The sequence below is a fragment of the Phyllostomus hastatus genome, unplaced genomic scaffold (genome assembly GCF_019186645.2).
Source record: "Phyllostomus hastatus isolate PE091 unplaced genomic scaffold, TTU_PhHast_1.1 phas_contig_1, whole genome shotgun sequence".
NCBI lineage: Eukaryota > Metazoa > Chordata > Mammalia > Chiroptera > Phyllostomidae > Phyllostomus > Phyllostomus hastatus.
The window spans coordinates 10,865,268-10,883,971 of record NW_025333498.1 but is presented as its reverse complement, the minus strand read 5'-3'; the positions used below and the strand labels follow the sequence as shown (position 1 = coordinate 10,883,971).

The 18,704-nt window shown below is 35.7% G+C and overlaps 1 protein-coding gene across 6 annotated transcripts in view; it reads right to left on the bottom strand.

Moving 5' to 3' along the window:
* CERKL (ceramide kinase like) overlaps nt 1-18,704 on the bottom strand; it is a 102,844-nt gene that overhangs the window by 61,701 nt on the left and 22,439 nt on the right. The window contains exon 1 of one of the 6 annotated variants that reach the window (XM_045841764.1): nt 12,830-13,018. The exons of the other annotated variants lie outside the window; for them this stretch is intronic. Within the exon in view, the coding sequence (XP_045697720.1) occupies nt 12,830-12,869 (40 nt within the window). The 5' untranslated portion in view covers nt 12,870-13,018. Of the gene's footprint in view, nt 1-12,829; nt 13,019-18,704 lie in introns of those variants that run through there. 6 annotated transcript variants of the gene reach the window in all.

Sequence of the window (18,704 nt, the reverse complement as noted above, 5' to 3'; positions counted from 1 at the left end):
AATTTGAGGTTTTCACATAAATGATCTCTTTGCCAATGTGACAAGAAGAGACTAAGAGGAAGAAGTACAGATTTAGAATAAGCATTGTGCTTTTATTTAAAAGGAAAAAAAGGATAATAGGTTTTTTACAAATTTCTAACTATAGGCAAACTGCTCTTTAGGACTTTTTTCTTAATAGCTATATAAATCTACCAGGTGCCAATTTCCTGCATAGAAATTCTGACCTATTATTTATTTCTGCAATGTTAATCATTTCCATTACATGAATAAATCTGCCCAGTTCTCTCTAACCACAGGATTCACTTGTTTTTTAATACAATTATTTTATAACATATGTGAAGATTTGTATAATATTACTTTTACAAAATATTGCTTTCTCATTTTGAATATAGTCTGCAGAAATAAAACTTGTTAGAATTCTGTGAACCTGAATTTAAAATGTTTTAATTTAAAGGCATGGAACTGTCTACCTACCATTTAATCACTCATTAGATTAGGTGGTGTTTTCTAGCCTTTGTTTTGTTTTCAAAGTTCTTAAAATATGAGCAGCTGACCAGCTGGCTCCATGGGGCAGCAGGACCTGGGTTTCCTTGACTTGAAAGAGAGGTAAGGCCAAAGGTCCTCAGGTTTCTAGTCCCGCAGCCCTCAGGCTCACCCCCAGTGAAGTTGAAGGTTCTGGAAATCATCTGATAGGATAAACTGAAAATCTACGAAGGTCATTGTTTCTCCTCCACCTCCAAGCCAAAATACTTACTCTTTGGGACACACTTAGAATACACAAATATTTAAGAGAAACAGATTAGAGGGAGAAAAAAAAGAGGAAACCACATTCAGAGAGAAGGCTATTGATTTGGGTCAGTAAAAATGAAGCACTTACCTACCTACCTCCCCCGCTTTGTAGCAGTAACTCAGGAACAACTTAGGTTCACTTTATTCTCCACGTGAATCAGAAGAGTACTGCTTTTTATTTGTAAACTATTTTAGTTTTAAATTTGTAAGTGCTAACAAAAATTTAGGTCTTATATTTCTGCTTAATTCTTCACCCATGAGATAGCTGCTTTCATCTCTGAGTCAGCCACCTGTTATAGTACAACCAGTTTCTGCCACAAATAGAAGCAAATGTTTCTATGATTGTATGCAAAAGCCACATTTCCATGTACAATCTAACACATGCAGACAGTATGTTAAAAGAGAAGTTGAAAAATAAAGAACATACTTCAGGGCATGTATTTTAAACATAACTTTAATTTTATCTTAATGTAAAATATACCTTTATTGGTGAAAACTATGAAATAAAACTATTCATAGATTGATAGTTGATAACAGTAGATAAAAATACAGGAGTCATCTATGGATGCTTTTTTTAAAGATCATGAGAATTAAAAACATACAGATGACATATAATTTTGCATTGTGGCATGTGGTTTATTATTTGAAATCTATTGGTTCATTAGTATCGTATTGGCTATAGCTAGTTGTTTCAGAACATTAACTGTCCTCTCACATTACTTACAGAGATACTGGGACCATCTGTTCTTGCAGGGGATTTAAGTATACGTCTATTGGATACCATGCTATTTATTTAATTCAGCACCCACTTCCTATTGTATTTTCTTGGGGAAAAAAGTCAATTTAATTACAGAGAATAAAGATAACCTTGCCTGGCAGGTTACCCAGTCACCATGAGAGCAAAGCAGAACCTGCTTAAAGTAGGTTACAGTGGTCAACAAGAACAGTAAAACCAACAACAGTTAAGAATATTTAGCAAAGGTTTCACAAAAACTGAATGGTGAATGGAACTTTTAAAATATTACTGTAAGCCTAGGGCTTGTCTAAATCAATCTTGGCACATCTGTCTGATGCAGACCGTAAACAGGATTAGTGCAGGATTTATCTGCTTGGCGCTAATTGTGCTCACAGTTTCTGCACATGTCCAGTCTTTAAAACACTGCCTGAAAAACAAGCCTGCCTGGTAGAGGACTCCCAAAACACAGTGTATACACACATTTACGGTATATTAGGTGGTTAAGCAATGTGATGTTTAACAATTTTTTTTGGCTCTTCTGAATTACTTATCTAATCCCCTAATTAAAAATACAAAATTCTATTTGAATACACCACATACTGAGATAAATCTGTGAAGCAAGGGACCAATAAATTTGAATACACTTTAATTGTAAGGAGAAAACACAATTTAATTGTTAATAATCAGGTTAAACTAGGGTTTAAACAAACAGGGCTGCTTCTGTAGCTTCCTGAAAAACTATCACAATGAATTATTGTCCTCAAGAATTATGACAGAATTCATTCCCAGAAAAGTTTAAGTTCCCAAATACATACACATATCAAGAGTGACAATAAATAGCATTTTTATCTGGTAAAAGAATTAGAGGAAATTTTAAGGTTATCATTTACAGAAAGAAATAGAGAGAAACTGCTACTCTAATACCCCAAAAAGCTACATTTCTATCATATCAAATAAAAAATTAATGCTCAATTTATGTCTGTAATTTTTCCACAAAGTCATGGGTAAATAGCTTAGATACTTCTCTGAAGAATTTAAGGTATATAGGTATTTATCCATGAAGTCCAAAATGAGCTAGTCAATGAAAACTATAAATATCCTTTGGGTTGAAGATTTGAAATACAGACAATAAACATGTAATTTTGTATTGAAACCAACACTTAATAACTATGATACAAAGTGATATTAACAATTTTAAATTACATAGTCTATGTTTAATCATACTACCACATAAAATTAATTTTAAAAAACAATGTATAATTAAAAATTATATACTGACTTCCAATCATGAACAATCTTCTTTTCTAAAGCTTTTTCCTTTATGTATAATTTATGTTCCAAATATCTCAGTGAGATTTTAGAAATTAGATTTCCCCAAAATCTCTACTATTAATAGAAGGTATGTCTGTACTTATACTGTTGTTTTATAACAACAAATAATCAGGAGAAACTGGCAAATTAAGTCAATCATTTAAATACATAAACCAAAACACCAGCAGCAATTCTCAATGTGTAGTCTCAGAGGGTATGCAGGATCAAAATGATTTTTATCATAATACTAAAGATTTATTTGACTTTTTCACCATGTTTATATTTGCACTAATAATACAGAGGCGATGGTGGTCAAAACTCCTATTGTCAGCTTGAATTAAGGCAGTGACATCAAATTTTACTAATAATTTTTGCCTTTTTTACCAAGTCAAATTCACAGTTAAAAAAAAACACAATTTCACTTAAGTGTCCTTGATGAAGCAATACATTTTAATTTTTTTAATTTTTAAAAATTTCTAGCCTTGAATATATTTCTTTTCAATATTGTGTGTGATAAAATTGAAATATTCGTAAAGGACTAATGCTACAAATGAAAGTGATGGTTCTCTCCAAAAAAAGCACTTACACCATTTTAGTTACAGCTGAACTAGCTAGTTTTTATGGAACACCATTTTTTATTTGAGAGAGACCAACTAACAGACTATGGCATTCAGACACAAGTATTTGGCAAACATTTTCCGGAAAATGAGAGAAGTGAGCCAGTCACTCAAGAAAAAAAAACTGAGAATGTTTGTTGCCAATGATAAAATTCAAGCTTTTGAGCAAAAATTAAAACATTTTAAAAATTCATATCTGCTACAATGAACTTGACAGATTCCCAATACTTAAAGAACTTCCTGATGACAGTGGCAGTGATATAAATGTATTTGATATTTTTAAAATACTGTGTAATAAAATGTGTCAACATTTGAAAGCACTAAAAAACTCAGTACACCAAATTTTCCAAATAGCCGATGCAGGATGTTATAAGATCAGGCATGAGTAACAGATTCATTCATACAAAGTGAGACACACATCTACACATTTTCAAATAGCAGACTCCAAAAGGTTCATTGATATGTGTTCAAATGTGCGTTGTAACTAGCTTTTAAGAAAGGAGCACTTTATCTATAGTATCATGGAAAGATATCCACAATTATCTGAAAACATTATTAAACTACTTTTCCTTTTCCAAACACACATCTCTGTGAAACTGAATTTTCCTTATATACTTTAACAAAACAACATATTTACAACAGATTGAATGCATAAGCAATCTTAAGAATTCATCTGTCTTCTATTAAGCCTCTAGTAAATTCTGACTTCTATTAAAAAGATTTACAAAAAAATTTTTAAATAGTGATAAAGTGGCATTGCTTTTTTATTGTTTTATAATTATTTTAATAAAAATATGTTAAAATGTAATAAGCTTATTACTGTTACTTTTAATAACTTAATATTTTAAATGTTTATTTAATTCCTACTACAATAAATATTAATGGGTATAACTTAAGTAAATAAAATTTTTGTGGTGTTTAATAATTTAAGAGTATAAAGGAGTCCCAAGACCAAAAGCTTGAGGACCCATGGTAGACAGCATCCTGGAGATAGGCATAACCTTAACAAAAATGCAGTCAAAACATGGAATGATTCATGCATTTTATCCTCCATTATCTCATGTCCAAATAACTAAGATTTTATTATTAAGCTAATATTTTAGACCATCTATGCAACAAGTCCCTATTACATCTGAAACACTGAAAAGAACACTTCAAACACTTTTTCACATTCTCTACTTCCTATTCATATTTTACATTCTGAAGCATGACTTTATCATGCAATGGCATTTTTACTTCAGCAAGGATACTAATGAGCTACTTCTACTGGGACTATGTATTCCTTGATTTTACTATCTACATATTTGCTTCTGTCATTTGGTGTATCTACTTCTATCTCAATTCCACAGGAAAATCATAAATGAGGAGTCTCTGAGAATGACACCAGCAGAAAACAAGGCCTTATTTGATTCTTCCTGGTCTTATAATCTAGTCATTTTTTACATGATCAGTTCAGGCATGTACATCAGTTCATATATGATAAATAGTTCATGTATATCACACCAGATGATCTTTGTACAGATTCTCCCACGAACCTCAGAAGTATGGTAATTGGTCTTTTTCTAGTTTCTCAGCAATTCTCTTCAACTGTATCTTCCTCACTCTAATCTCTGTATCCCAGCACTTAGCTCAATGCTTCAAGCACAGGCTAGGCTTCCCATAAAAGTTTCTTGTAGACTGTATTTACAATCAATCAGATAACATCTTAATCATACTGTGTGCATTTCCACCTCTGAACCTTTGCTCCTTTATTTCCCAGCAAACTGAAGGTCTTCTTGACTCCAGTCTTTTCAAACATTAACCATCTGCCAAAGCACTGTGAAGCCCCTCCTCCAAGAGACATCCTTCATTTCCCAGTCCCTCTGAACATCTATGGCACAGTACTACTCAGTTGAGACCTAGTCACGTATCAGAAGTTCCTAAATTACCAGACAGTGAAGGCACAAAAGTCTTTGAAAGTCTGTTAAGGTTATCTGTATTTTTTCCATACTAATTAAATGGTGGTTTAAAAAATGGTGGTAGAGGAAAGAGAGAAAGACGATGCTGTAATAGTTTAGGGTGAACTCAAAAGTTTACTTCTTTCAGTTAAATTATTTGAACAACTACTACATTCCAGGCACTTCTGCATGCATGTTAAAATGCTAATATTAATGTAACAATCTTCATAAAAACATCTGTTTATATAAAAACAGAGGTTAAAGAGTTCTTTATCTTTCCCAGCCCAAACTTGTGGGGCTGTGGAAATAAAACTAGACTTAAACCACAAAAATGGCTTCTGTTGCCAGCATCTAAGGACAATGCCTGGGTATGAACTTCCTGCTTAATAAAGGCCCTTACACCTTCTGTTCCAAGCTGACTCACTGACACTTTTCTTCTGAGGACCCCAAAGATAGCCACATTGACTTTCCTTTCACCTCCACCATTACCATCAATCAAAGCCCTGCCTGTGTAGGTCAGGTCTCCCATCACTTACAGTCACGATGAAGATGTCGCACGGCCCTCCAGATCATCTGAAAAGTTTTGCTGCTGAGGACCACTAAAAGGCTCAATTTTACACCACTTGCATTCAGTGGTCCCCCCAAGACTCAATATTTTCTCCTAAGAAAAATATTATTCAGAATAACTACTCAAAGTCCAGGGTATCTAAACTTGGCAAAGGCAGATCCGTGTCGTTGAAAAGGAGACGAACCATTACACAACAGAATAAGGAGGTAGAACGTTTGCTTGATGAAGTTTGGTCCTAGTACCAAAGAAGTTGTCCATTATAGGAGCCTAGCTAGCTAGGAACAGAATGACGCCCACTATCCAGAAAAGGAGTGGAAAAGATTCACCTAATCAACCTCCCGGTCATCTGAATTTATCATCAGTCCACCTTCCTGATGCCAGAGAAGGCACACCTGTGGTCAAGGAAATCAATGGAGGCGTGCATGCCTGGGGGGAGGCAGAGAAATTGCCAGAAGTTATATATACTGAACATATAAAAGTAAACTTAAAAAAATACACATAATTCAAGATGTTCCAAAAAGTATGTGTAAACCTTACTATATTTATTTGATGAGAATTAGCAGTCCCAGACTTAGTGGAGACAAAAGTGATAAACAATTTTAATATAGCTTATCATGGTTTTATTTAAAAATCTAACTTAATAACTTTAAGACAAAGTTCATATTTATTTTTAATATGCTAGGCACATGGAGAATATAAACCTTTGTTCCATTTCCATAATTAAAAGTATATACTTGACAAATATGTTTCAAAAACTCTAGCTAAGTAAATCTAATGACAACTGACTCACTCAGAAAAACTACCTGACAGGAAAATTACTTAAGAAATGTAGTCAAATTTCCTAACTTTCTAAATTATTTTCAGTTGAATTGAGGCAATATGTAAGAGAAAAATTAAGTCAACACAAACACTAACTTATGCTGATACCATTTAGGCTCTTATTCACACAAAATAAGATCTCCTACATATATATTTCAAGTAAAACAAAAATTTAAATGCTTTTTTGGAGTAGAAATTAAAGGAAGCTAATTTTTTTTCTGAAAAAGCTTTAAAGTGATTCAAAAAGTCTGATGTGAAAATAAGCTCAATGTTTTGACTGTTGCATTCTACATACATGGTATTTACACATATGTGTTCCCAATTGAAAAGTTTTAACACAATAGTTTCTTCTCCATGCCTCTCATCATTATATAATTTCCACCCAATAGTTAGTTCTGTAATAAAAGGCCAAAATTAAAGGTAAATGTAAGAAAGTATTACCTGATCATGTGAAAATTTTTTAAAAACTTAAAAATTTTAGATCAATATTTTATATATTTCACTGCCCTGTGTAACATGTACTCAAAGCAAAATAGCTTATAGGATTACAGCAAGCCATCTTGTCCTCTGGGCTGAATATTACTGTCAGGATTTTTTTTAGAAAGATAAATTTGATATCAATATGATGTGACACAACTGCATCAAACCTTAATTTCACTCACAGTAAGAAGTCACAGGATTAAATAACACTGTGCAGTCTTTTAGAAAAGTTTATTGCTTCCAGATGGATTCAAGTTTCCTTTCAGCCCTGATTACATCTAATATGCACAGGGTGCCAACATTATAAAGGGCAGAGTCAAAAATACCATTTATATAGATAGCAAGGGGTGGGGTGGAGAAACTCTGGCTTCTAAATTGGTTGTACTACTCAGGTTTCCACTATTTTTTAAGAAATTTAGAATAAACCTTCAATAACAAAACAAATGCATGCTAAGTAAATGTCTTACATAATGGTTGTTTCACAGAAAAACACACATCTACAGGAAAGTATCCATAAAACGACTTCAAGCTCGAGCTGCATGCTCTCTGCCCCCATGTTGGGCTGTGCCATGTGTCACACCGCATGAGGCTTGCTACCAAGATGTCCACCTGTGCCTCTGTGGCAGAAGAGGTATCCATGTTTATTTCATTTAATGGCACTGTTGACTATAAGCCGTTGTAGTCATCTATATAAAGACCTTCAAAAATACTGACGACTTAAAGGCAAGTTTGCTAAGTTTAAGGCTGCGAGTAATTACTGCTTATTTTTAAAACAGCATTTTCTTATGCAACTGAAGTATCACTCACTACCAGAATAAATAAAATCATTTTCATAAAACCCAAACAAAGCTGTCCCCAAAATGTGATTTAAAAAATAAAATCACATCTGCTCTATCTGGTCTATGAGAGAAAAGCACTAAAAAAATCATGACTGAAGAAGGACTATAGTCTGTAGATCAAGAGCCAAATTTTTAAAATATAGTAAAACTATAAGGACACATTTTCTCATTTTCTTACATTTAATTTTTCAGATGTTCTGAAAATATTATGCAAATTACAAATTTGATTGAATTTAAATGTTAAACAATTTATGTATGTAGCCTTCAAAACAGATTAGCAATTTAAATACAATTATGCTCTCAAAGCTTGAAAGAAGAGAAAAATAATTTCTGGAAGTACAGAAAATCTTTCTTGCTGGAGAGCCATGGGCAAAGGTGGTACTATAGTACTCCCTACTCATGTCTAACTTTGTCTTGTGGGTATTCAACCAAAATGAAGGCAAGTCTAAGTGATACTTAAAATTAAAAATTTTAATACTCATACACATTTTAAGTAGATTAAAACATTTGGAAATATCCCTGATCACTTGCTTGAAACTGCCTGAATACACAGGGCAACCAAAAAAGGATCAAATTATATTAGTATTCCACTTAAGGTTACATGCCAAGTCAATAACAAATCAATGAAACCAGAGTCCAATCAGTTAGGCTACCAAGCACCAGAGTAGTCAATGAGTTTTGTGTCAACAGATGACTCATCCATTACGTATTTCTAATTTTCCAAATACTAACATGAATTTGAGTTAACTTTCACGGATCAAATAGTACTTTGTTTTCAATAATGGTTAACTATTCTTCAACTGGTCACACTGTCTTCTAATGACACGCAGTTGAGTGAAAAATTATTTGAGCTTCATTCCTTCTTTCAGTAATTGGAAACTGAACACTTCCTACATGCCAGACTTTACACAGAGAAGACTTATAGAGATCTTCCATGACTACCCAATAAATACTGACTGAATAGAGATTGAAAAAAAATGAGGGAGTAAGCCATGTGGTACGGATCCAGCATCTCCCATCTACAATTCCAAAACCCTCAAAGCTCTGAAACAGCTCTGAAATGTACAGCTCTGAAAACTGTACATTTTTTCTTAAATCATTTTAGCAGCAAAACATGAGCTGACCTCATGTTGTAGGAAAACTGAACCTGAATTGACAGAAGGTTTTAAGCTCTTTTTATCCCACTTAGCATGGACACTCTTAATGTTTCATTCAGAAATTTAATTAATGCTTGATTATGGAATGATACCCAAAGCCCATTGTAGATGTTACATAATACATGTCCTATATTAACTGCTTAAAATCAGGCAGTACCTGAATTTTAACACACTGCTGAAAGGATTTCTGTGCAGAAGAAACAGTAAGTGTAAAGGCTGCACAGCAAGTGAATAGATGATATATTCAAGGAACAGCAAGATGGGGCTGGAGCTGGTGAGATACCAGAAAGTAAGACATGAGAACAGAAAGGTTGGAAGCAGAAAGTAGTATAAAGACTATAGTGAAGACTTTGGATTTTAGTCTGATTAAGATGTGAAGTCATTGGAAGTTTTTAAGTAGAACAAGGGTGTGATCTATAGTTTAAAAGTAACATTCTATCACCTCCATGGAGAACAGAGTTATAAGAGACTTAGAAATAGACTTGTAAGAAAGCTTAGACAATATGGGTGGGAAATGATGGTTTTTCACACCAAGTTGGCAGTAGTGATGCTGCTCAATTTGAGGTACATTTTAAAGAAAGAGGCAACAAGATTTGCTGCTGGACTGATGTAGAGTGAGAGATAAAGCGACTCTATCGGATCTCCAAGTGTTTTCGGCTTAGACAACTGGAAGGATGAAGTCAAATGGACTGAGATGGGGAGGTCCACAGGAAGTGCTTATTTGGATGCTGCAGGAGGAGATGTGGAGTTTGTTTTAGAACATAAGTTTGAGAAATCTATTAGAGCTCTAAGTTTATATTTAAGTCAGTCAGATTCATAAATCTGGAATTCTGAGGAGGGATCTGGACTAGAGATACAAATTTGAAGGTTATTATCACTTAGTATTTGAAGCTAGAAACTAGAGGAGGTTGAACCAGAGAGAGACTAGAAGCCGACAGTAAGAGGTCAGAGGACAGACATGGGAAAATGAGAGCCAAGGGAGCAGACTGAGATGCAGGCCAGCAGGACGGGAGGACAACCAAAGGAGCAACAACATGCTAGAAGGTAAGTGAAGAAAGCTGGAACACGGAGCACACTGTGATTAACTGTCAAACTCTGTACATAGGTCAACTCAGATAAAGATGACAAGTGAGCTGTCAAGTGCAGGAGTTAAAAGCCTGATTATATTAGATTCAAGAAAGAATGAAAACAAAAAAGTGGAGCCTGTAAATGTATAATAAGTCTAGCTAGAAAGTTGGGGAAGGGCAAAGACATGGGACCAAGTGCTCTACCGGGATTATTTCCATTAATCTTCATAACAATTCTATCAGATAGAATTAATCTCACTTTACAAATAAGGATGTGAAAATTAAGAAAGCAGAATGCCAGTGAATTTAATGAGAATGCTAGAATTTTACACCAAGCATATCCAATCACCAAAGTCCATCCTCTCTACTACCACACAGCTTCCTATGACTTTACCATAGAAAATGAACAAATAGAGAAGATGACAGTCTTCCCAGAAAGGTCACGTTCTGAGAGTTAGAAGACCTTAATTTTTAGCTCTAGCTCTGTCACCAATCTTGAGAAAAATGCCTTAACTTTTAAGCTTGATAGCTCACCCCTGAAATATGTAAAGTGAAAAAGATTCATTTATTCATTCAACAAATACATACTGTGTCATTTGCTAGACACTGTTCTGAATGTTAAAAAACAATGGTGAAAAAATAGGAATTTACCCTTACTAAAAAAGATTACAAATATTCATTCTAATCTAAATTTCCTTTCAGCTCTAAAATACTATAATAGTCATTTAATAAATATTAATAGACAGCCCTGGCTGGTGTGGTGCAATGGACTGAGTGCTGGCCTGCAACATGCCTGGGTTTCCGGCCAGGTCCCAGTAGCGGGCACACGAGAGGCAAGCACACATTGATGTTTCTCTCCCTCTCTCCCCACCTTCCCCTCTGTCTAGAAATAAATAAAATCTTTTAAAAAATATTAGTAGACAAAAAAATCCCATTCTAGGCTAGTGCAAAGAGGTTTATACTTATTAGATCACTGAAACCTCAGCACTGTAAACTGGGTACTAGTATTATATCCCGTTTTACAGATGGGGGCAGGGAGAATAAACTTAGAGCTTATATAGCTTGTCCTACAGTCACGTGAGAAGTGACAGTGCCCAAATTCTAACATAGTCTGATTCCAAAAACACCCGTTCTTCAGCCACTCGCAGGAGGGTAATAGACTATTACCTCACTTCCGGTTCTAACTCCCCTCTCCTGTTCTTTTACTTTTCTTGGTGAGTCTCTGAATGTTGAAAATGGGAAACAATGAGGAGTAAAGGAGGGGGAAAAAATTAAAAGAAAACTCCAAAAGCAGAAGTGAATAGTTAAAAATAAATCAAGAAAGCCAAAGAACTCAAAAGAAAACCAAAGAGGTGGAGTAGCAAACAAACAAAAGTCTGAGAAGGCACATGAGCAAAGCAAACAGCAGCTCTGGAGATAATGGCTCAGGTCGGTGACCCACCAGGCACCGCTGCCTAATGGTACAGGACAAACGACAGACCCGGTCACCAAGGCTCCTCCGTGGCTGCTCCAGCAGAGGCCCGGCTTCTCCCATTCTCTCCCAAATCACCCAAACATGTTGCGCATTCATAAACCCTACTGAGAATCAAAACTTCTAATTAGCCTCACAAAGTAAATACACTCCTAAATATTTCAGAAGGAAGCTCCAAATACTTTCTCATACTTTTCGGTACAAACATGTTCAAAAGGAAAGCAGTTCTTGAGGGTTAAGAGGTGAAATCCTTACAGAAATCGTGGCAGAAAGGAGGCGGAGCTTCGTCAACCGGTCTGAGTCGCCAGTACCTGGCTCCTCCCTTTGCCTCCGGGATGTCCAGTCAGGACCCTCACCAGCTGGGACCCATTTCCTCTTCCCTTGTATTCGTATTCGACAGGGAATAGTGATGTTGAAGTAACTGGATTGTTCATTTTGAAGAGCTATTCTTAAAGGTAACACTTTCTCCTAGTATACTGAAGATTACTTGGAGGCTATACTATTATATAAATTGTAGAGACAAGCATCTTTCACCAATACTCTATGTAGTTTCAGAATTTGAGTGCCTACTATATGCTAGGTGTTTTCTGACATAAATATTGAGGGTTCAAGGATGATTAGAGATGGTTCTTTCCCTGTAGCAGTTTAGTATATCCGGGACTGGAAGCACACTTGGGTAACGAACCATCATTCGGTACTCACCAGATTCTCACTTTCAAAATACTGCTTCAGAAAAGGACACTGGAACCCACTGGAGACTTTTAAGAAACAATCATCCAAACTGTCTGTCTATTCATCATACTAGTTGTCACCCAGAGTACCAGCTTTCCAGCATGGACTCGGCTTCATTCATGTGCTCTGTAGCCCTCTTCTTAAAAATAGTCCTGCAAACTAAAATTAATTTCTCTCTGAGAAACAGAATTCTATATATATATGTTATTTTACATACTCTTCTATATTAGCCACACTTCTACATTCAGGACAATTTATATATAATTGGAAAGAACACACATTTTAAATCTGTGGTTTTTACATTACCTGAAATTAGTTCTCTATTACAACCATTTCCTTCTTTCATTAAGGTCCTTTCATTAAGCAGCCAAGAATAACTGACTAGAGAGTAAATATTGTATTCAGAAACTCAGCTATTTCTCAACTACTCACTAGAAATAAAATTAATACTAAGTAGTAAAACTTTACATATTTGCTAAATTGCCTCACTCACTCACTCTCTTCATTACTGTGCCACCAGCCTGGCAAGGAAGCAGCCAGTTTTCACTATAAATAGCATGGAATGGAGAGGAGGATCAAGTGTCTGTGCAGCTAGGCACCAAATAAGGTAACACCTATTTAATTATAAAGTATCTTCAGGTTATGGTGAGAATGAAGGATATAGGTACCCTGTCTCTCAATTTTAGTGAAGACTAAACAAGTCCTCAGAAAGGTGGGGGGGCCTATCAATTACAAATGTTACATGTCAGAAACTTAATTGCAGCCTAAGACTGGACTTTATTTATTTATTTTTATTGTTGTTCAACTACAATTGTCTCCCTTTTCCCCCCATCACTTTCCCCCACCCCTCCTACCCCTCTATGGTTTGTCCATCTGTCCTTTATACATGTTCCCTGATTCCCCTTCCCCTTCTTTCCCCCATTACTTCCCTTCCCCCTCCCCTGTGGTTACTGTCAGTTTGTTCTTTATTTCAACGTTTCTGATTATATTTTGCTTGCTTGCTTGTTTTGTTGATTAGGTTCTACTTATAGGTGAGATCACATGGTATTTGTCATTCGCTGCCTGGCTTATTTCACTTAGCATAATGCTCTCCAGTTCCATCCATGCTGATGTGAAGGATAGGAGCTCCTTCTTTCTTTCTGCTGTGTAATATTCCATTGTGTTAATGTACCATAGTTTTTTGATCCACTCATTTACTGATGGGTACTTAGGTTGTTTCAGCACTTGGCTATTATAAATTGTGCTATGAACATGGGGTGTGTAGGTTATTCTGAATTAGTGTTTCAGTGTTCTTAGTGTATAATACCAGTAGTGGAATTGCTGGGTCAAAAGGTAGTTCCATTTTTAGTTTTTTGAGGAAATTCCATACTGTTTTCCACAGTGGCTGCACCAGTCTGCATTCCCACCAACAGTGTACTAGGGTCCCTTTTCTTCACAACCTCACCAGCACTTGTTTGTTGATTTGTTTATGATGGCCATTCTGACTAGTGAGGAGTGGTATCTCATTGTGATTTTAATTTGCCTCTCTCCGATGGCTAGTGATGCCGAGCATCCTTTCATATGTCTCTGGGCCCTCTGTATGTCCTCCTTGGAGAAGTGTCTGTTCAGATCCTTTGCCCATCTTTTAATTGGGTTATTTGTCTTCCTGGTCTGGAATCACGTGAGTTCCATTTTGGAGATCAGACTCTTGTCCGAGGTATCATTGGCAAATATATTTTCCATATGGTTGGTTCCCTTTTCACTTTGCTGATGTCTTCTTTAGCCATGAAGAAGCTTTTTATTTTAACAGGACTTTAAAGCTCATACTCTATCCCTCTGTTCTACAGGCTAGAGGGATTAAAGGTCCACCCTGAAATTACAATTGTATTATTATATGCTTTATAATTAGGCTTTGGGAGAATATGATACATTCCACAGAATGGGCTCTTGTTTCAAATTATGTTTTGCTGTCTTCCTGAAACCTCTAGTTTAAAGCAGCATTTCAGTTTCTATTAAGAAAAGGATACCAAAGAGAAGCGATGGATAAAATCATTAGTGATTAAAATAATGGCTTCTTATGAAGGGGTTGGAATCCAGGCTCTGCCTCTTCCTATCTGTGTGGCCATGAAGAAGTTACTTAGTCTTCCTCTTCAGTGTTCTCATCTAGAAAACATGGATGGCACCCTACCTCCACGGACTGTTGTGAAGATTCAGTGAGTTTATATGTATGATGCATGACAGTTTCTGGTATATAAAATGCTATTATTATTACTATTATCATCATTATTAATACTATTATTGTTATATTATCTGAACTAATTCAACAGACCATTTGCAGTCACCACACCAGTACCTGAATCAAAAAAACCAAGTGAGTCAGTATTTGTGACAGAATGGAAATAGGAATAATTTGAGTTTTCATCTATCCTACATTTAGAATATAAAATGCTCTGGCCTTGGTTCAAGTTTATAAAGGTAGCTCCTATTAGTAGGGGGCATCCTAAGTGCCTTTTCCAAAGCAGACCACTAAACCTCCCTTGACATAAGGGGTCTACTAAGAAATTTATGGAATAGGGTAGGAAGTAAAAAACAGACATTGAGAGAGTATGGAAAATAAATGAGAAATAACAGTCAGAGGAAAAAATTACCAGATATTGACTCTTGTGCCACTGCTACTCTCGTTGATCCTCGTTAGGCACAAAGGTTTTTCCAGTGCTGTGGGAAATGCATCAAATCCCCTTTGTACTTATCCTAAAAGGCTTTATGTGCCCCACTCACAATGCAAAGTTCTTCACCAAGTCCACCCAGGAGGGGATGACAGTGTTTCTAACAAACACTGATGATTCTGTCATGTGGAACAGAAATTTAACCGTGATCACCTGGTTGCACCCTGCAGTACTTTCTTTATGGAACCTGGATTTTGTTATGGAAGACGAGACCATGCTGAGAAGGAAAAGCATCGCACACCGTGTGACAGGAGGGGACACTGCACACATCGCTGCCCTGAGTCTGAAACACGAGGCATCGTGAGAGCACACCAGTCATGAAAGATGCCATTTTCCTTATTCATCATTTCAGCTTCTCAACAGATTTGAACATGATACCATAGCAACAAGTTACAAGTGAGGGAGTTGCTAAGAATTGAGACTAGGCAATGGCATGTCTATAAGATCATCACAAACAACAAAACAATGCATGACAATCATTCAAGAAATGCAAAATAAAACATAGTACAATTATTTCAGAATATTTCTAAAATATAATGTCTGATTCTGAAGTTTTCTTTTGTGTTCAAAATCTTTTTTGTGGAAAAAAATGTAAACAACACTATATTTAGATTATCTTGGTGCTAACTGGCTATTTAGACCATGACTACAGAAAACTCTTATTCAAAAAGCTTCAGACTCCAAAAACTACCATCATCAACTTCAGAAATTTTCATAAAAACCTCCAGAACTTTGTAGCTACCTATTTAAGTAATGGTTTATGCAGTGGTTCTCAAACTAACCTCCAGATAATTCCAGACCTTCCATGGCATGGACCAAGTAACTCTACGTAGCTCTATCTGTTGAGGAAGGGGAGAGAGGTGCTTTAAGATGCCCTTGGAAGAAGAGGTCAACATTGCAGAACCCACTGCTTTAGTAGGGATGTTAATGCAAGTAAGCATGGTTCTCACAATGCCAATTTTGTTGCAAAGAGTTACTCGGATATTAAAGATCAGGGATCAGTTCATTTGTTTAAAATGCTCAATTTTCAGTGGGGATAATAAAAAAACAAACACAGTAACCTACGAAGATAGGATTTAAAGCTTCAGTCTCAATACATTAGGATCTAGAATCCTGGAAAACTTCTCGAAAAATTATTGAAGTAACCTTCCAAAATAGTAAAGTTGAGGGCTTTTTCATTTCTTAATGAATATCTGTGATCAAGTTTACATAAATTCATTTTCCTTTTAATGTATTTTAGAGTTACATTATTTTTCCAACACATAAATGCAGTTACCACCTACACAAGATTATTATAATCTATCCCAGGTAATTACTGCTGAGATCAGCAATTTAATGCCCTTTGTTTGCCAAATTTTTGTTTTCCCAAGAACCAACCCCACTCTATAAAGATGTGTTTCCAGGATACATATAATTAGGCTGGGTATAACATCTGTTGCTTTGAATGTTCAGAGCCTTACTAAACCAAAGTGAGAGCACATTTCTACATTGACTTTTGGGAGAATGGCTGAAGTCTTAAAAGCTTAAAAACTCAGAAGATTTTTTTTTAAAGCAGTATTTGTCAAAAGTCAAAGCTAATTCTAATTCAAATACAGAGTGGGCAAAAGTAGGTTTACAATTGTGAGTACATGAACCACATTATTTATTCTTGTATTATTAATTATTGTATTATTCTCCATAGGAACAACTATAAACTTATTTTTGCCCACCCCTATATTTCCATATAGAATTAACACATTTCAGTCCTTACTTAAATTTTCAGTTATTATAGCATTCAATATTACTTTATTATCCTGAGAACTTACCTTAATATGATTTCATATAAAAATCTTAGTGAATTTTCTACTTCAGTTATCTTTCAGAAGCAAACCACGTAACCAAGAAAAAAAAGACAAACTATAGCCAAGGACATCAGAGAAAATAACACTGGTGACCTCTTTTCTGTATTTTGCCCTTTGATAACAGCACAGTGGATTTATACAACAGATAGGACAGTGTTACACTTTTCAATGTAGGTCAGTATTGTTCAGACTTGAAAAAAGCAGAGTAATAGTGACCCAAACCACTTCTCTACATGAGATTTAAAGTTGCCCCAACAATCTGATAGTCCTAAGAACATCCCAATATGCAAGATAATTATTTATTGGAAAGATATACCAGAAATAAACAAAGATAAGTGAACATTGATTTTAGTGCCAAAACCTGAAATAATCCCTTAATACATGGGAGAAGTAATCAGACATGGTCATGTCTTACCAAATATTAGTAATCATAAACAAAAAGGGGGGGGGGGGGAGGAAGAGGAGGAGAAAACCCCTGAAGTTCGGAGTTCATCGTGCTTTCAGAATACTTTGGAAAGCTAGGCAAGCTCATGACAGGGTTTATGATATTAAAAGGCATGTCACTCTGTCTCAGTACTATTGCTACTGTTACAGAACTGAAAGATTGCTGTTTGGGTTGCATTTAGACTAATTAGACTACCCAAATTCACAGAGATTTAGAGTTGAGGAAACTTACTTAAAATGTAAAAAAATAACCCACCTTCCCAAACAATTTTAATGAGCAATTCTTATTTCTTAGTGTCATATAAAATTTAAAAGTAACCATATATTAACCATTACATTAAAAAAATCAATGCCCTGGTTGGTGTGGCTTAGTGGATGGAGGGCCTCCCTGCAAACCAAAGAGTCGCTGGTTCAGGGCACATGCCTGGGTTGCAGGCCAGGTCGTGCAAGAGACAACCACTCATTGATGTTTCTCTCCCTCCCTTCCCTCTCCACCTCCTTTCCCATCTGTCTAAAAATAAAATCTTTTTAAAAAAATCAAAAATCAAAAAGAATCAAACAAAAAACCCTCACCTTACTATTAACAAAAATCTGGAAGAGAGGAGGTAAAACCCTCTTTCAGGCTTGGAAAAGATTTAGCCAAAGGAGTGCTATAGCAAAACTAACTTCTAAGGAGAGAATTCCTAGGCTGAATTGTGACTATATTCAAAATTCAAAGCTAGGGCCTTTAAAGAAGAATTAAGGTTAAATTAGGTGATAAGGGTGGTGTCCTCATCTGATAGGACTAGTGTCCTTATAATAAAAGGCAGAAACACCAGAGAGATCGCTCTGAGTGCGTGCACAGGGAAGAGCCCTGTGAGGACCCATGGAGAAGCTGGCCATCTGCCAGGCAGAAAGAGTGGTCTCACCAGAAACCAGCTCTGAGAGCACCTTGATCTGAGACTCTCAGCCTCCAGAACTGTGGGAAAATAAGTAAACTTCAGTTGTTTCAGCCACCCAGTCGGTGGTATTCTGCTATGGCAGTCCTATGGGATGAGTGTACCACCCTTCCTTAAGTTTTAATTTCTTAGAAAACTTTCCCAATGTGAACACTAAAGACTACTTAACAGCAAAAGGATAAAAACATTAAACAATTGCTTAGTTTATTATTAACTACAATACTAGAATTATATGGGGTGGACACAATTATTT